General features: G+C 45.4%; 1 protein-coding gene across 11 annotated transcripts in view; it reads right to left on the reverse strand.

Annotated features, from left to right (window-relative positions):
• The window catches only part of EHBP1 (EH domain binding protein 1), a 231,255-nt gene extending 211,423 nt beyond the window's left edge, over nucleotides 1-19,832 (reverse strand). For 10 of the 11 annotated variants that reach the window (XM_075413358.1, XM_075413354.1, XM_075413353.1 and 7 more), the window contains exons 1-2: nucleotides 19,402-19,668; nucleotides 17,940-18,350 (exon numbers count right to left, since the gene is read on the reverse strand). In XM_075413358.1, the coding sequence (XP_075269473.1) occupies nucleotides 17,940-18,043 (104 nt within the window). In that variant the 5' untranslated portion in view covers nucleotides 18,044-18,350; nucleotides 19,402-19,668. Of the gene's footprint in view, nucleotides 1-17,939; nucleotides 18,351-19,401; nucleotides 19,669-19,778 lie in introns of those variants that run through there. The other variant, XM_075413349.1, reaches the window with a different exon arrangement.
• Between the last annotated feature and the right edge of the window lie 234 nt (nucleotides 19,833-20,066).

Here is a 20,066-nt window from a genome sequence, read left to right on the forward strand (position 1 = left end):
CGCATGCAGCCCGTCCCCAGCAGCACGTGCAGGCGCACACCACCAGCTTTCCGTGGGGCAAACAGATAAGCAGACCTTTACTGTACAGCCCCCCGCCACACCACAAATGAAGCATACCCCTCAGCAACAGGATGGCAGAAGGTGGCAGAACATGGCCATGAGGGCCAAAGTGTAGCTCAGCTCTCACACTGGACACTTCCCTCTCTATCTAACATAAATGAACCTTTGCATGGCCAAATGTCCCCAGGATTTGGCGACGGATGCAAGCTCCCTGTTCTCCTCAGCTGTACTCTGCTTTCCCCTTCTTACATCCCCTAAGACATGAACATGGATCACGTGCACCCAGGGACCTTACAGCTAGAACACCCAAAAGGGGGAAAAAAGGTTCCAACAATCAAAGAGAACATATCTGTAAGGTAAAGACAGCACAGGACCAGCTTGATCACATAAATAACGGCATCAGAGATAGAAACAGGTGCCTCTGTTTTCTAGCTTTGAAGCATTCAATGTCTGTACAATCCTGGTCTTCAAGAATTAGCTACAAACCAGACCAGCAATTCCAAAACAGGTGATGGAGGTTTGCTTCTCTCAAGAGAGAGCAAGCCAAGAGTTTAGTCTGTCTCTCACCAAACTCAGAGCAATTCTTGCAGTTTAGCCTCATAAATATTTCAAATGTCTCATGAGCTACCCTATCTCTTCTTACATTTCAAGTCACAGGACAGATATGCTGAAGCAACAAGAAGTAAAACAGCAGCAACAAATGCTTTACATAGAATTCTTGGCATTTTTTAAGGGTAGGAAATAAAATGTTACTTTCCGCCTCAATATCGACATACTCTCTTCCACAAGCACTAGGTTTTGAGACTGATTTTGTGGATATAGTATGAAAGAAAAAGTTATTACCTGAAATCCAAGCAGAAAGTAAATTACAAAACAAATTCAGCAGTAATGTAGAGAGAAAAAAAAAAGATCAGTAATTCTAATCCAGTCAGTGTATGTATATATTGAAGTCAACAGGCTTAAACAGAATATTCCAACAGCTCTGATTATATCGCAGTAATGATAAGCCCGTATCCTGCTGTGCAGCCACAGCATTGTTGGAGTTGTAACTGAGCTCCACCCTACCAGCTTTAGCCCCAAAAGTCTTCGCTGATCTTAACAAGTTCTCTTCCTTCATTTAGTGCTGTAGTTTCTACATAAACACCTCTTTTAAAGCACTTCAGTTTGAACTGTCAGGCAGACTGTCACAACCATTTGCAAGTCAATCTGACACAAACAGCGTAGGTCCCCTGAACTTTTCCCACTGGAGTAATAAACATATAGCCTTTCAAGTGCAATCACATGCTTCAGGCACCCATCACCTCTACTGAAGAGGAGTTTGGTCCTTATGATTATCGTCATTTTCTAATATCTCCACTACTGGATAAAATATTTTAGAAATGTCCATCCAGAAAGGAAATACTTGGAGCCTAGTACAAATTACTTCCTTCTCCTCCTTCTGGCATTTACCAATTACACATACTCTTAGCTACACATCACTCACACGAAAATAAATAGAAAACAAACAAAAACCCCTCTCCACAACAAGAAGTTTGGTTAAGCTCCTGCATCAGTAACTGCAGATCAGTGATCATGCTGTCACTTCCTCTCCAGAATTACCTTTCCCATTTTCCTCATGTACTTACAGAATCACAGAATGGTAGGGGTTGGAAGGGACCTCTGTGGGTTCATCTAGTTCAACCCTCCCACCGAAGCAGGGTCACCTACAGCAGCCTGCACAGGACCTTGTCCAGACGGGTCTTGAATATCTCCAGAGAAGGAGACTCCACAACCTCCCTGGGCAGCCTGTTCCAGGGCTCCGTCACCCTCAGAGGGAAGAAGTTCTTCCTCATGTTCAGATGGAACTTCCTCTGCTTCAGTTTGTGCCCATTGCCCCTTGTCCTGTTGCTGGGCACCACTGAAAAGAGTTTGGCCCCATCCTCCTGACACCCACCCTTCAAATATTTAGAAGCATTTATAAGGTCCCCTCGCAGCCTTCTCTTCTTCAGGCTGAACAAGCCCAGCTCCCTCAGCCTTAACTCATAGGAGAGATGCTCCAGTCCCCTCATCATCTTTGTAGCCCTCCACTGGTCTCTCTCCAGTAGCTCCTCATCTTTCTTGAACTGGGGAGTCCAGAACTGGACACAGTACTCCAGATGGGGCCTCACTAGGGCAGAGTAGAGGGGGAGGAGAACCTCCCTCGACCTGCTGGCCACACTCTTCCTAATGCACCCCAGGATGCCATTGGCCTTCTTGGCAACCAGGGCACACTGCTGGCTCATGGTTAACCTGTCATCCACCAGGACACCCAGGTCCCTCTCCGCAGAGCTGTTCTCCAACAGGTCCACCCCAAGCCTGTACTGATGCATGGGGTTGTTCCTGCCCAGGTGCAGGACCCTGCACTTGCCCTTGTTGAATTTCATCAGGTTCCTCGCTGTCCAACTCTCCAGCCTGTCCAGGTCTCAATGAATGGCAGCACAGCCTTCCGGTGTATCCACCACTCCTCCCAGTTTGGTGTCATCAGCAAACTTGCTGAGGGTGCACTCTAACTCTACATCCAGGTCATTGATGAAGAAGTTAAACAAGACTAGGCCCAGTACTGACCCTTGGGGGACACCACTAGTTAGAGGCCTGCAACTAGACTCAGTGTCGCTGATGACAACCCTCTGAGTTCTGCCATTCAGCCAGTTCTCAATCCACCTCACTGACCACTCATCCAGCCCACACTTCCTGAGCTCCCCTATGAGGATGTTATGGGAGACAGTGTCAAAAGCCTTGCTGAAGTCAAGCAAGACAACATCCAATGCTCTCCCCTCATATACCCAGCCAGTCACGCCATCATAGAAAGTTATCAGATTGGTCAAGCGTGATTTCCCCTTGGTGAGTCAATGCTGACTACTCCTGATAACCTTCTGCTCCACTTGCTTAATGATGACCTCCAGAATGAGTTGCTCCACCATTTTTGCCAGGATGGCAGTGAGGCTGACCAGCCTGTAGTTCCCTAACTCTGCTTCACTGGTGCTGCTTTATCTCAATACAATGTTCTGCAACAGCTTCCACCCTGATCACATACGACCAAACACTTTTGAAAATTACCTCAATATTAACATGACTTATATTCAGATAAATGCCCCCCACTCCTTTTTTTCCCCCCCCCCAGTTTGTAGGGTATAACTTGCAGTTTCCTTCTCACTTATGCAGTGTCTTGCTACTATAAATCTGCACTCATATAATACATGTCAGTACAGAGAGGACTTCTCCACAAATTCTCTGTATTTCAGTTTCAGAGATACAAAGCAGGGATCATTTTTCTCCATCACACAGCAGTCTTGTAAGACTGGATTAACAACGGTGCTGTGCGGCCACAGAACTTCTGTGAAGAGAATTTGTCAGCACTCAATATTTATTTCCACACAGCAAAGCGTCTTTTCAGTTGTTTTACGCCAGTACCATTGAAGGGAGTGCTGCTACCTTTTGGCCTTTAACAGGAGACATAAATCCTACTTGTAAGTAACTGTGGATGTAAAACTGTAGGAAAGTTGACGGAAGATGATTTGTGCACACAAATTAGGTAGTGATAGAAAAGATTACTTGTCTACAGTTACAAGGGAAGTTGAGAGAAAGCTTAATGTGGAACCTGGATTTTCTGACTTCTGTTGTTTCTACCACAAGACCACACTATCTAGCAGAATGAAAAGTAAAACCAATTTTATTTCCCCCTCCAAATCCAAAACACTTCCACAGAAAAAACTGCACAGAATTTATCAAAAATCTGCTCTGAACAAATGAAGGTGCTAAACTGACTGACACAGAATTATTTATGTGAGGAACAAAAATAACTTTTACTACTACTTTTAGTAACTGAAAGGCTATATAGCCTTGCAAGCTCTTCTACTTCCAGTACTCAAATCTACTCTGCAGCTTCTGGCTACATCTGGATAGCAAGAGAGAGAACACTGCGTGTGATTTCCTTGCTGTGACTGGGCACTTGCCTTGGGATGGGTGTGGTGGAATCCAACTCCCACAGCCACACCTGTATAGAACCAGCTTCCTAGCTTTTAAATAAAAAGAGAAATCATGCTTTGATACAATAACCAGCTCAAAAAGCCCAAATTGTAAGTAAGTTCTTATTCTGCTCTAACTGTGTGTAAATGCACCAAATGGTATGAGCGCATAAGTACTCTTTTTGTGTATGCTGCATTGTTCTTGCCCTTTTCACATCAACCACCCAGAAACTGGCATGTGACACCAATATGGAAAACAACTTACACAAATCCAGTGAAGAAAATAAAACATGGTGACAATATAAGGATGCATCAGGTTGAAGAGATCGGGACATCAATTTGAACTAGTAAAATTACATCGAGGAAGGCCAGACACACACTGCAGTTCTATTTACAGAGCTATAAATCTTCCTTTGAATAGAAAATGTAGTAAAAGAACCCCTTTCAAATGCACTCAGAATTCTTTTCAACATCATGTGACACTAATAGCCAGACTTTTTATACCTGTGTCTTAAAGGTAGGAATATTTAAATAACACTGTTTTGATTCAGCACACAAAGAATCCCTGCAACGCTTTAAATTTACCTGTCTTTAACAGTATGATTGTTACTATCGCAGTCACACAGAGAGGCACAACAACACTGTCAATAATCAAGGCTTGCTCAGGACGGTTTTTGTGACAACAGTCAGAGAAGTTGCTCCAAACTGGAATAGCTGTTCTGGTACAATCAGAAATATAAATGCAATTTATTTTGCTACAGAAGTGCTTAAACCAGCTGTGCAGCTATTTCCATGAAAACGTCTCCAGATAATGTTCTTCTGTACTGCTGCCTTCTGCCTACAAGGGAAGAATAGGTGCTGTATGGCATGGATTGCAAACGCACAGTGAAACAGTGAGCTGCTGCATATAGATGAGGTCCAAGTACACGTAGGTGCATATTGCTTGTTCAGCAAAATCAACTCTGAAAGCTCCACGTGACACAGTTAAGTTCCCATTTTAAAGTGGGCACATTTTGTCTTAACAATTTTATGTGGCCTGGGTCAACAAAGACCCCTCTCTATAAAAAATAAAATCTGATTACAGCTGGAAGGATTATATTCAATAAGAAAATAAAGGCCTGGGGTTTACTACAATGTTGAGCATTTCAGTAACACAAAATACTTCACTATTTCAAAGCTACTTAATTTACCCAGCGAGATGGCTTGAGGTTGAAAGCAAAGCGAGATTTCTGGCCCTGCTCAGCCCATGTGTCCCACAGCACACCTGGGAGCCTCCCAGAGCAACCAAGGGTGGACAAGATTTGTCGCTTACTGGTGACAGCCACCCCTTCTGCTATTCATCATCAGCATCCAGGCTTTCCCTCCTCTTATGATGGTTCAACAACATACATTGATTTCATATACACACACACTGCACATTTGTACACACTACACACAGGCAACAGTCTTCTCTGTCACGTGTCACCAGCCTCCAGAAACATCTTCCCACTGCTTTTAACTTCTCTTTTGCTGCAAGGGATGTTCAGCATAAGCAGAAGTTAATACTCCAGCAATAAAACACGTGCTAACCAAAGAGATGACACTGGCAGAAATACAAGGCAGCTCCACAGCTGCTCTCCGAAATATACTTATTTTTGCTTTGCACATGGGTTGTTCGTATTTAGGTCACTGTTTCCATATCTCCAAACTCAGTAGGATCTGCCTTGTATATCCTGTACAGGCAGACCAGAAGACATTCTAACAGGGAGAAAAGCCTCACGTTCTGCTCCTCACTCCCCCTGCTTCCCTGTCAGCCCCGTTCACCTCACCCCACAGCCAGTCCTGCCCATCCCTGAGCAACGCTGAACTGCAACAAGCAAATATGCCGCTTAAAAAGCTGCAAGACCAACCATTTTTAAACAGCTTCCTTGGGCAGCAAAGAAGAAACTAACGCTATAGGAAAAGATGTGAGGCAAACACAACCGAGCTTCCTCTGATCCCACCTATGGCACAGCACAGAATGAAGAGAAGGGCAGAAAACTCAGAGTAATGAGGCAGCAGGTTTCTGCTTCTCTGGGCCTTAATGGGGTTTTGTCAACCATAAGAGATATTTCTCACAATGAGGTAGACATAAACAAGTTAGGGTAAATTGCAGTTTGCCTATAGTCAAGAGTAGCTCAAGTTTATTTTCTTTTTTTAAATTACAGTCTGTTGACTTTATCATTAATTGCAAATCAAGCATGCACCCTCCTTTTAACAGATGTTGCTAAAAGAAGAAGTGTTATTTTTTCCCCCTTCAGCACATGCTATACTTCCCTAAAACTATTTCAGACAAATTTATTCTACTTACTGAAGTCAGCACTTTTTTTTTTCCAAGAAGCAGCAGACTTTGTGCATTGTAAACACTTTATTAGGGTCCACTCAAGACTGAATCCACAGGCAAAAATGTCCATACTCCTGTTTCCTGGTAGGGCAACAGGAAAAGAGACAAGCGACGGCACTGTCGCCTGCAGTGGTACTACATCAACATTAGCCACACTATCAGCAGCACTGAAGCTACTGTTGACAGGCACAATGAACACTGAGCACCAGGACCAGGTAACCCACAAACTGAAAGCACAGGTAACACATCTGGTTTTACTGCTATCGTCCCTTGTGGTACAGCCTCTCCTGAGGCAGCGACAGCAGGAGGCGGCTACGGTAACAGATGGGGAGCAGAGAAACACAGAAACGTATCTCGCAGCTCCCTGCTCCAAAAATACTCTCGCACAAAGGGCGGTGTGGAAGCACAAACTGAAACAAACCCGTAGTTCCAGGCAGAGGGAAAGAGGTCGGGCTGCCAGCAGCTTTCACCCTGGCAGATTCTCCAGTGCCTAATAAAGGGTGGAGTTACTGGCTTTTTACCTGCAGCCACAGGGTCTGACCAAGACTCCTCTCTTCTATCCAGAGGCCCTTTGTCACAAAATCCATGGAAATAATAGCTGGAGGTTTCCACTCCTGTAAGCTTTGGCTGAAACTTTCCAATGCAACGCTGAATTTACTGGCCAGACAGACAATTCAAACACATTTTAACATCACATAAGAACTTTTTCCCTATGAAGCAAAGCTAAAAACAAGGAAGAAGCCCAAGGTTCAAAAACAATACCACAGCAAGCTAACTTGTTACAAACGCTGACAGCACAGCCTCATCAACCACAGCAGTGTTGTGTGCCCAGAGAAAAGGGCTGTCCTAGCTCCGTAGAAAAAGGACAGCAGAAACAGCAGTGTTGGTGTGGAGGTCTGACACTTTGACGAGGTAGCACGGCAGAGTAGGCTGCCATAGGCCCACAGGTAGCAGATGACGTGTCAGGGACAGTCCCCTCGTGTCATCCTTTACCAAGCTCTCTATATTATCATATTTCGGCACTCTCCTGTTGCGCAGCTGCTAGCTTTCAGCTGGCAAAGCATTTACTCCAGAAAAGAGGGAAAAGAAGCGTGGGGGCAGAAAGAAGAGTTGCCTTCCTCCCCCCCCCCCCCCCACTGGACAGTCCTACAGCCAAGGACTAAAGTAGGCATCATGTCTCAAGCACTATATGTGTACAATTCTAGCAGTATGGGTGATCACACACTTTCTCAATCGTCTGTCAAAAAATTCCACAATCACCTCAGCCACTACGAGAATTCAGGGTGTCAAGATGACCAACGGTCCTCTTTCAGTTCAAAATTAAAAAAAAAATAAATAAAAAAATCAAATTCTATTTACTACATGAAAAAAAGGAATCCATGGGAAAGAAAACAATTCCTTTATTGTTTTAAGATTGTCTGTGTCTTGGTATTCTGAAAGGGTATGCAGCACTGGAGCTCAGAGCAGCCATCTACAGGGAGGAAAGTAAGCAATTTTAGCAAGAAAATGAAAAACCAAAAAGCAAAGCTTACAACCCCAAATTCCCTTTTCTACATGCACAAATCTCCAAAAAGGGGCATGAAAATACCATTGTCAAAGGTATTCTAAAAAAGGATCTTTTAAAAGTGTTAACGGTAAACAGAAACCACCCCAAACATGCCTCAAAACCAAGTAACACTGTGCTAGATTATTTTGCTTTTTGTGGTATGAGAGGAAGTGGTGAAAAATGGGTCAGGACTTTCTCATTCTTAAAATTTTCTTACATGTCCAAGATAAAGGAATGCAAGGGGAAGTTTTATGAACATTCACTTACTTGACTTAAGAGACACTTATTCCAAGTGCTCTATCTAGTTAAGATCTGCACTTTAAGAGAAAAAGGAGCTCAAAAATCTTGTTCACCTGAAATTTTTCACAGTTTTATCTAACTATTGGTCGTGTTACCTGCAGGAAGAAACAAACCACTAAATCAGTCTTCCAAGAGATGGTAGGTACAACCAGAAGAAAAATACAGCCAAGCAGTTACGAACAGCCAAACAGACTCTCCCACCTGCCAACATGGCTAGAGTTGTGACTCCAGAGCTATAGTCATGTCAGGTGTTACCAGGAGCTGTCAAGGTTAAGTCGTCTGCTGACAAACCACAGGCAAATCAGCAACAGGTTGGTTTGGAAATTTACAGGCTGCTGAGTTAGATCTTTGCTGGAAAAGAGAATTAAGCTGTTTTGACAGCTCTGTTCTGTTCTTTTAAATCTCCTCCTATGTACTGCCATAAACAAAGGGATTCAGAGTCCACCTAATGAGCAGTCACTGAAAGTAAGGAAGTTCACAGTGCACACCGAGCGGCAGCGTACAACGTGCTGCCAACTGTACTCAATGGTCCAGATTCTCCCATTACATCGTTTAACAGGGCTTTTGATATTAACAGTACTGGCTATGCAAATACTCTTCCCAAGCACAGCTGGGAGGGGAAAGTCAGTTTATGACACTGGATTTAAAAGCACAGCCATCAGTGCATTAGTCTTAGCCCTGAAGAAGGTTAAAGACAGCTATCATCTTAGGGCATCAGACAGAAACGTATCTAATCCAAAGCCCGGAGCTGACTTAGGGAATGTCTTTGGTTTGCCTGGCCTTAAAGAAAGGTGACAGGGCTTGTCCCAACAGGTGGAGATGAATACATGCTCCCAGCCAAGCTGCACCCCCATCAAAACACACATCTCCCACCACAACACCCAATGCCACCCATCTAGCAGCCCCAGACAACTCTGACCCATCAGACAACAGCAAGGAAGCAAACATTACTTCCTGGCTAAAGAAAGAGGAGGCAGTGAACACAGAGTGACTGGTCACTACAGGTGCTTGTGGAGATGGCACCAAGGAAACGAGGGGTAGTAATGTGGGCCGTGGTAACACAGGAGTCAAAACTGATGTGATGTAAGAGTCTTAAAATGCTCCCAATTGTTTTAATTCAGTTGTCCCTGGAACTAGAAATTATTGTGCCCTTGTGATATTTGGTGAGCACCAAAGCCATTTTTCAAAACAGATCTGTAAGAAAAGGAAGACCAAATCTGCTAGTGTGCTGCTAGGCTCTGATATAGCAGCTCACCCAAAACAAAGCCCACAGAATGACTGCAGGAGACTGAGCGCGCACATGAAATAAAACCCGAAACCAGTTTGTGCTAAAATAAATACACAGAGCCACAGAGACTGCAGTTCAGCAGCTGCAGACAGTTAAACAGCTGCAGAGCCTGGCCATAGCTTTGGAGTAATCCTCAGGAAAGTCTCCTTAAATAATAGTAAAATAGAAATAAAAAAGAACCCCCAATAACAACTCTCCACTCTCCACTACAAAGAGAACCTCAACAGGCAAACGAGAATTACATCTGCACTGCTCATCTTTACAGGCAGTTGGAACATGTAGTTCAGAAGGGCCTGCACTTCTGATTCATCTGAAAAGCTTGTGCGTTTGGAAGCCCTACAGAGACAGCACAGGGCACTGACTCAGGATCCGGGTGATTTAGCTGAAGCACTTGAAGATGCTCTTGCTGGCAGCTGTGGCTGATCTCACCCCTCCGGCAGGTTTTCCTCCCGGCTGCATCAGGGCAGCCTAATGGAGGTGGGCACGCTCCTCAACTGCTGCAGTTCACTCACCTTACAAATCTGAACTGAAGTTGATGGCAGTTAACACTAACACAGCAGGCAGCCTTACTGTCAACCTACCTCTGCTTTGGGGCAGAGGAAAGCAGAGGAACACTACTGCTAAGGGACAGCGACATCTCAGCTCCACTCTTGAATCCAGAAAACCTCATGAGTCAGAGCCTTAGACAACAGCAACTTTAGTTATGGTTCTGCTAATATTAGCTCATGCTTAACCCACAGTTCCCAAGTCCCTGCAACGCCTTTCCAGGTGCCAAAAGCCACAACTACCCTACACCCCAACTGCCAAAACATACAGCTTCGCAGCTGAGAGGCTCTGATGCACTTACATGAGATGTATGTTGCAGAAATATACCTTTCAAAGACAACAAGAGGAAGAAAACAAGGACAGTTTTATTTACTCTATTGCTGCGTGCATATCTTACAATAAGGAACAAAAGTTCAGCTCCATAGTTCCTGTGTTTCAGAGTCCACTCCAGGACACACAGAACAGGCTCGGTACAGAGGGCAGCTCGGGAGTGTCCCATTGCAAGGTAGCAAACAGCCTGCCAGGGCCAGCTTCTACCCCAAGGAGTAAAAAGAGAGAGAGGGGCAAAGGAAACAAACACACACTTCACACACTCCCCTCACAGTAAACTGGAACAGCTTTTAAAATTAAACAAACAACACCCCCCCCCGCCCCTGTATTGTCAGAAAGCCACCCAAGCAGAATGCTTTTACTGTGGTAACTGAAGGGTTTGTTTTGTAAGCAGAGTTTCCTCAGATTTAGTCAACCTTACCGGCCTCCTCCTCCTCCTCCTCTCCTTATTCACACTAAGCTGTGAAAGGGACTACAGCTCTCTTCAACCAATTAAAAACTAATTGAAGCAACAGACTGGCACTATACAGACTGAGCGGTCTAAGAGACTGAAGACTCAGCTCAGATGAGGCCTACACAATGTCATAATATTTCATTTTATTTAACCTCATAACACAAAGAGCTGAAAAGAATATTCACAGGAATCCAATCCTGGAAAAAAAAAAAAAAATCATTCCAGCTCAAGTCCACTGGGTTCAAAGGAACAGTACATGTACTTTACTGTATGCATGCAACACAGTGCCTACAGGAACAGAGCCAGGTTTTATTTATTTGTAGAGCTCTGTGAGGAAGTTACACACACACACAGAGTTTCTAAAAAAATAAAGCTGTGTTAGAATACAAGTTCGTGTATTTTATTTATTCAAGGAGAGATCCTCACCCCTTTAAATGAATGAATGACAGACCATTAAGATGAATTTGTTTACAGCCTGGATCTAACCTAATCTTTTCTGCTTTTAGACAATTATTTTTGTTACTGCTAGGACGGTAAACTATGTCAAGGAACTGCTGGAATGAATTCTGTCTCTTAAAGGCAAATAAAATTCAGAACAAGTATTTATGACAAACCCAAATCCTTCTGTCTTACAGATGCTGAACTTTTGTGCTTCTACCATTGAGGTCTTTTAGGAATTGGACACAGAGTTTCAGATACTCTCAAACAGTTGCTCCAAACAGAAAATGGGTGTAAGTATGCAGCACTGACGATCTGAAAAAGTCAGCAGCAAGAAAGATATCATACACACCTGTACCTCTCCTACTGAACCCATACCCCTTCACTGCACAATATGCAACCAACAATTTTGATAAGAAATCCCTAACTTGTGGTCCATGGAACAGACATAAGGCTATAGCAGGGGCCAGGAGGCTAGCTTGGTAAGGTAGCGAATGAACACAGTTGGTGTTAGGAGTCCGGATTAGGTAGAGAACCTTCCAACAGAAGTCAGGCAGTGAGCCCAAAGGAGCAGATCTGCATCTCCGAAATCCAGCATTCTGTTTTGGATTGAAAGAGGAGAGAGATGCAAGGTGGCAGAGGAGAACTGCTTTTGTGTGTAGACAGTAAGTGTGTTAACTGACTACAGAAAGAAAGGGACAAGAGTGACCTGCAAGACAGCTGGTGGTGATTATTCAGAAAGAGTAAGTTTGATACACAATTTAAGCCCTCAAAAAGTCTTCAGTCGAAACTGGAAAAGGATGGAGAAGAACATGCTGAAGTGCACTTGCAGATGGTGACTATCTGGTGTAGAATTAGAGATCTCAATGAAGAATGTGAGGACGGAGTATAATTTGAGAACGAGAAGAGAAGCTCAAAAGCAGGAGCGACTGCATGACGCTTTCCTCGCACAAGCTATACTTGCTATGGTGTTCCTAGACGGCTAACGCGCAAATGCAAATCCAATCAAAAACTCAGAAGAGCAAGCCCGTGACAAAAAGCACAGTTCACAGCAAAACTAACTCAGAGAGATTCTGAGTTGACCTGTAAATGTATCTCTTTTTGTCACACGTTTCAATTCGATCATCCTTAAGAATTAACAGCACTTAGGTGCTCATAAAATCCCCTCTTAACAACCATGCAAAGCAAGGAAATTTAACTGAGCAATTTGACAGTCTGACCCTATGCAGGCAACACCCCCCCCAAGGATTTCTACAGCAACCAGTTAACTCCAGTTCTCTCAGTGGCCTTCAGCACAGAAGAGTTTGCTGGAAAGCAGCGACCAGAAGACAAGCAGACTGGTGTGAACCGTGGAATCTCAAAAAGCTCATTTCTCTCCCATGCACAGTGCATGCCAAATCTTAAAATTCCTGCAGCATCCATGTACAAAACTACAATAGAAGAGAAAAGCAGATGGGTAAAGCCTTTTGGAAAAAAAAAAAAAAAAGACCAAGCATTACTTCTTTTCCGAAAGAGAAAGAGGTATATTTGAAAATACTGAACCTACTTCAGACCACACCTAATTGATACAAAAATAGGCAACTTGCCTCATGGAACTGAAGCCTGTCTTCAGTTCAGGCAGCATACAAGGAAAGTTTAACCCTTTCTGAACATCATGGGTCACTGTATTTTTAAGCAGGATTTAAAAGCAAAGCAGTTCATATAGGAGATGACAGGCATTACAAACATCGTAAAAAATACCGTATTTGTTCATCTCTAAAGGAACTACTGAATGATAAATGCTGTAGAAAAGCCTTCTTATGCTTACTCTTCTCCAGCATTTTTAAGCAGCTAGCACCTATATTCAGGTGAGCAGCTTTCTTGCTCATAAAAGCATCTAACAGATGCTCATATTAGGAACCTGGCGGGATGCCATCCAGAGGGACCTGGACAAGCTGGAGAGGTGGGCCTGTGTGAACCTCATGAGGTTCAACAAGGCCAAGTGCAAGGTCCTACACCTGGGTTGGGGTAATCCCCGCTATCAATACAGGCTGGGGGATGAAAGGATCGAGAGCAGCTCTGCTGAGAGGGACTTGGGGGTACTGATAGACGAAAGGCTGGACATGAGCCGGCAATGTGCGCTGGCAGCCCAGAGGGCCAACCGTGTCCTGGGCTGCATCAAGAGAAGCATGGCCAGCAGGTCGAGAGAGGTGATTCTGCCCCTCTGCTCTGCTCTGGTGAGACCTCACCTGGAGTACTGCGTTCAGCTCTGGAGCCCTCAGCACAAGAAGGACATGGAGCTGTTGGAGCGGGTCCAAAGGAGGGCTACAAAAATGATCCGAGGGCTGGAACACCTCTCCTATGAGGACAGGCTGAGAGAGTTGGGCTTGTTCAGCCTGCAGAAGAGAAGGCTGCGGGGAGACCTGATTGCAGCCTTTCAGTACTTAAAGGGAGCCTATAGGAAAGATAGGGACAATCTTTTTAGCAGAGACAACAGTGACAGGACGAGGGGTAATGGTTTTAAACTAAAACAGAGTAGGTTTAGGCTGGATATAAGGAAGAAATTCTTTACAATGAGGGTGGTGAAACACTGGAACGGGTTGCCTAGAGAGGTAGTGGAGGCCCCATCCCTGGAAACATTCAAGACCAGGTTGGACAGGGCTCTGAGCAACCTGATCTAGTTAGCGGTGTCCCTGCTTGCTGCAGGGGGGTTGGACTAGATGACGCCTAGGGGTCCCTTCCAACCCAAAACTTTCTATGATTCTACAATTCTATAACCTCAACTCTGTAAGTTAGGCCATTCTCTGTGGAAACCAGTCAGTACTACACTTGAAGCCCCTGCTGGGTCCCTGATTGCAAGACATCACACAAAAATAAACAAACATAAAAGCCATCCTAGAAAGCTCATGTGTTCAGCATTAGGTGTTTCAGGAGCTCTGTAAAACAGCTATCACAGCTCCAAGTTCAAGTACTGGAACTGGTCCAAACGAGCATTTTCTTCCTATGAAGCTCCTCTGCTGAGGCCATGCCCTAGACAAGCTTTGACTCAGTCACCTGGACAGAGGCCTCCAGCAGCTGAGAAGCCCCAAGATCTCTTGGTACGCAAGAGATGCATGCCGGGCTGGCGGGCTTGACACAGGATCAACAGGAGACCTGGGCTTCTCCAAACTGGCAGCTGGACTAGCAGGAAACCCAAAGGCATCTCAAACAGTGCTACACACCAGGGTTCAGGCAACTGCTCTGGGTCCCCTGTGCAAGTCACAGCATTACGCCTGCCAGCGATGCCCAGCATGCTCCTACCCCACATGGCAACAGTGCTGTGACAGAGTAGCAAATACAACTGTTCTTGTAGAAGCCTAAGCAAAATGCATGAGACTGATTTCTGGTTTTATTCAATAGCTCTGCACTGAGGATAAGGACTAAATCAACTCTCTCCTACCATGCATAGTCCTTCCAGGCCAGGACTGCAGCTCGCTGGCGAGGCTGCCTGGAAAATCCTGTGTTGCCCCAGCTTATTCCAAGGACAAGTGGAGGATGACACACTCCAACACTGCCAAGCAAGTGCCTTTCCAAAAAATCAAGTGCTTATATGATTAATGCAAAGCATGATGTTGTCACAGTGGCAGGAGTCACTAACCCATATTAAAGACCAAGACTACATTTATTTATTTATTTATACTGAAAGGCTCTCAATGAACTAAATGGTCAATTTTTGAAAGGCACTGAGCAGCCACAATAATTAGGTCTGGGTCAGTGGGAGCAGCCGGAATGCCACGGAAGCAACTCAGTTCTGTCAGTCACCCAAAAATAAGGTTTTTGTAATGGAACAGTGACAACACTGGACACTCCATCACAACCTGTCCCCCCCCAATGCACCACCAATGAAAAGCAATCATCTAAGAGTGTTTATCTTTAGTCATTAATAGGGACAAGAATCAAAAACTATAGAGAGCAGAAAAAGCAAGCAAAGGGAGTATCAGCCTGTGCTGGACAAATGCTGCTGTACCTAGAGATAATCCTTTCAAATAGTGAAGCAGCAACACAAGAGCGGTAGCTATTTCCCACACAGCCAGCATAACTCCAGAAACAAGAGCAGAAGCTATTCTGAATACTACATTCAAAAAAAAAAAAAAAAAAAAAAAAAAAAAAAAAAATCAATACAAGCCCAGAGGAGACAGACAGTATTAAAGCCAACCAGAAATACACCCAACATTGCAAACCACACACAATCAGTTACAAAAATATGCTAAAGCACAAGCCATTTTCTGGAGAGTTAGACAAATGTAAACCTAACAGAAGAAAGCAGTTCACAGACAGGCACGCAGCCCGTTTTGGTCATGCACAATCCTTGCTCACAGACACATCTCAGTCAAGTGTGTTTATGACTGCATTGTCATTTATTTTAAAATATGAATGGAGCATTCTTTTCCTCCAGAAACACTGCATTGTTAAAATGCCAGTACATTAAAATAACTTACTGCTTACTACATTTCGACCAAAAAAACTACAGACTACAGCGCTGACACTTCATATATATAGAGAGAGAAGGAGCGCGCGTGCACATGCTTTCAGCAAGAACAGCATATGGAGTTCATTTCTTCTGTTTTGTTCTCACATGGGCCAAACTTGGAGACTAGCTTTAGAAATAGAGGAAGCAGTGATTTTGTCAGCACGTGCAAAACTGTATCTTCTCAAAAGTTAAGGAAAGACTTAGTTGAGGGTTCTCAAAATGTATATCATTCATATAGGAGTTCCACTTATAGCAGAAATATAATATTTTAAGTTGCATGCTTAAAGAATAAGGCTCTCCAAACAAGAGGAAGCAAAATAGAAAAGCTTACAATCAAATGACTGTGTGATGTTTTTTCCCTATTGTTATTTTTCCTAGAATTCATCCACATTTCACCACCACACTGTTGCTTCATCGTAACCAACACAAGCACTGATCTTGCCTATATTTAAACTCAAGAACATAAAAGGAAGATTCAGAAAGACCACCTATTTCTAAAAAATTAGTTGCATATCTGATGTTTTGAAAGGCTGTTTCACTACTTTGTACAAAGGCATTTTGCTAGGTGGGGACTCCAGTTTATGATTAAACAATAAGCTAATTGTTTCTAAAATAACAAGATTGCTCACAAGACAACTTTTGTGTGTGACTTTTTCTTAAATCAAGCGAAAGTTCGCTGCAGATCTAATCTGAACATTCCCCTGCAGCATTATCGTACTCTAGTGCTGAAGCATTCTGCAAATTCTCAAACAAGCAGCGAATCAAAGTGAAAATGAAAGCTAAAACAGGCTAGTTTATGCAAACAAAACAGAAAAAGTAATAAACGCAACTGCTGAAATAAACCTGATAAACCCAAATTACCATGGAAAACTCTTTGGCCTGAACTAGACAGTAGATCCCATGAGATAATCATGACAGCATCTTTCAACTTTTAAAATGTTTTTATTTGTAGTTTATTTTGTGAAAGCAAGTTCAACTTCCAAAACTATTCTGTTTCTTAATAATATTTCAAAACATTTTAGGCAAGACGACAACTTGCTAAAAAAAAAAACCAAACTTGACAGTGTTCCTTTAAGACGGAGCAGCGAGCAGCCTTCCAGCATATTTGACAGAGATTTCCAACTCCAAGAGACAGAATTTAAATTTGTAAAGGCAATTACTCATAACCAGTGAAAGCAGCCAATGTAAGTGCCAAACTTGCCAACAAGAAGAAAGGCCAAGTATTAGAAAGGAGGCTGCAGTTCATTACAAGGCAATTTGAACACCTCAGTCCATGAGGTCTGAGAAGTACTTTCTCCGCCCCCTGACACTAAAGGCTCATGCTAATGTGAGGAATTATGACAGTAAGGTCAAATTCCAAACATATAAAACAGCACTTAAGTATCTGTATAATGGAGATCTTTGCTTGACTATTTAAAAGCAGCTCCTAGCCTTCCCTAGCAGATTTATTTAAGCTCATTTTGCACAGGAAGGAAGATGTGCCAGACCCATACCATTAACTGTTAGCTGCTGCCTAGTCAGCTCCAAAGCCATCCAACTGGACCACCACTGCACAGAATTCTTGTCTGATTAAACAAGCACCTTAAGACAATGCCCAAGGATGATTCTCTTGCCTTGTCCCAGTAAAAGATAGAAAGGAAGAAGGAGAAGGAGAGGCAAGACATCTTTAGGTAAAATCGTCAAAATCGAAATTGGGTATCCACCCAGATTAAGACACCACCATTTTCAGGGCTGATCTCAAATGCCTCGGTCACCTAACAACAGTCAGCAGATAACAGCACCAAGAGTTGAGTTGGAAGTTGGAAAACAGCTCTTGAGAAATATTAAAAAAAAACAAAAAAAAACAGCAACCAAACCATACCACTAAGTCACAGATGCCGAGCTAATAAATGCACTGTCCTCTGTATGATAACAACAATGCCAGCAAAGAAAATCAGAGGACTGAACAAAAACCAACAGATCCAAGATAAGTATGCAGCAAAGCACTCTTCAAGAAAAGGCAAGGACCCCACGCAGCTGCTTCTGCAACAGGCGGCAAGACGAATGCACGCACACCAAACAATATGAAATGAGCAATATCCTTCCTATTTCAGCACCAGCAACTTACTCCACCATTTCTGCAGCAACATGAGCCACTTCTTACCATTTTTTGGTGCACTCGACCATCAACTCCTGGTAAGAGGCCACAAACTGGAACTTGGATGCATGTTTCCCAACGCGCTGCAGTCTTTTCCAAACTGAAGCCATGATGGTAAGAAATACCAGTCCTCTTATACAGTAGGAACTCTGTGAATACCAATGTAGGTTTAAGAGTGTGTGTGCTCAATACTAGCAGATTTATATACAGACACAGTAAAGACAGTGCGTGAGGAGCTTGATGGGATGTCTACAACTCATATTCTGCCTCTCCCTTCTTCACTGTAAATCCCAGTGTAGCCAAATAACTCATCACTGGCCAGGAGCAGCGTGCAATAGGAGCAGACAGGTAATCGAAAGGAAGTTATCTCATGGAATCACCATTCCTCACACAGCAGATGATGTGGAGACTGCAGGACTGAAAGGCAAATAAGATGGGGGGAGAAAGCATTAGTTAATATACTACATACTACAGTGCTGCGATTGCACATCATCTCGTACCTTTCAAACGACTACAATAAACCGCAAAAGCATATCCCCTTCCTGCTGTCAGCCACGCATCCCCCCTCCCCAATTAAATAAATAAGAACCCTGCAGCAATTTCAGGAATGCAAACCACGAGTCTGTTTGGAAACATATCAGCGTGTCCTTTTATCAGCACCATCATAATTGGCAACAACAACAAAAAAGGGCAGGTCAGGGCCACACTGAATCCTTACGAAGCATCTCCGGGAAGCAGCGCAAAGTGGCTGAGAGGTGCCGCCAATATGCACCCAGAGGGAGGGACACAGGGAGACGAAGACAAGTTCTTTGTCTTGATGACAAAAGGTGTAACAGTTGTTTCCTCTCACGCACGAACACACCTCCTGCTCCCATTTCTCTTCCCAAGGAGAAGGAGCAGCCAAGAAGCTGGCGAGGGAGTGTTACTACTGAAACGCCTGTGCCAAGGTGAGGAGGAGGATGAAAGAGGAGGGGGCATTTCCCGAGCCCTGGCTGCCCAGGATTCCCCATCCTCTTCGCTGCATCATACTGAAGTGGAAATGCCTCTCCACCCTGAACTGAGAAACGCTCATCAGGGAGGCGAAAAGGGAGCGCAGGAACCCAGACGGGTCTTCCCCCTCCAAAGCGAAGCCGCATCCCTGCTGGGTGCGGAGGAAGCAGCCTCTTCGCTCGGAGCACGGGGAAGCAAGAGGTGGCCGCACCTGGCGACAGGGCAGGGCAGGGCGGCATCACAGCCGGCAAGGCGGGGGCCAGCACCGTCCCCCTGGAGAGGGCCGTCCCCACCGGCCCCTGTCACCTCAGCGTCCAGCCCGCCGGGCAGCGCCCGCCGCCCCCCCGCAGCCGCTGGCCAAGAGCCGTTGGGGTTTAAAAATTAAAATGCCAACAGCCGGGGGGAGGCCGGGGTGGGGAGCAGGAGGGGAAGATACGCGGGGCAGCGCGGCCGGGTCCCTCCGCGCCGCGGCACTCACCTGCTCCCGGCTCCTCACGGGCGGTCCCCGCCGGGCGGGCGCGGGCACCACAAGGCAGGCGAGAGGCAGCGCTGCCGCTGCCCATTACTGCGGCAGCCCCGCCGGCGGCAGCGCCCTGCGGCTCTCCCCGTCCTCCCGCGGCCTCATGGCGAGCACCGGGCACACGCCACTTCGCTTCGCTTCGCCTCGCCCCGCCGGCCGGGCAGCCAGCCCAGGTCCCGCCGCGCCTCACGCCACCACCATCGCCCTCCTGCCGGCGCCGCGCCCGCCCGCCGCTCCCCCCCGCCCCCGCCGTCCGGCGCAGCCCGCCCCCGCCGCGCCATTGGCCCCGCCACGCGCCCTCCGCAGCCCACTGGCTGCTGCCCCGCGTCAATCACCTGCGAGCTACAGGAGCGATCCTCGCGCAACGGAGAGAGGGAGGTAGTGAGGGAAGACGGAGCTCGCAGGCCCTCTTCTCCCGCCCCCGACTCAATCTTTTTTTATGATTGGTAGCAGCGCCCGAGGAGGCGGGGTTTCTTGTAAGGAGAAACTACTCGATAGCTGAGCGCGGCTGCCCGTCAACGCGAAACCGTCCGGCGATTGGCGGCGGCGCTTCCTAAAGCCGCGGGGTGGGCGTGCGGTGAGGAACGGGCTGCCAGGGGAGGGGCGTGGCGTGGCGTGGCCCT

Source organism: Opisthocomus hoazin, chromosome 2, assembly GCF_030867145.1.
Source record: "Opisthocomus hoazin isolate bOpiHoa1 chromosome 2, bOpiHoa1.hap1, whole genome shotgun sequence".
In the NCBI taxonomy this organism is placed as follows: domain Eukaryota; kingdom Metazoa; phylum Chordata; class Aves; order Opisthocomiformes; family Opisthocomidae; genus Opisthocomus; species Opisthocomus hoazin.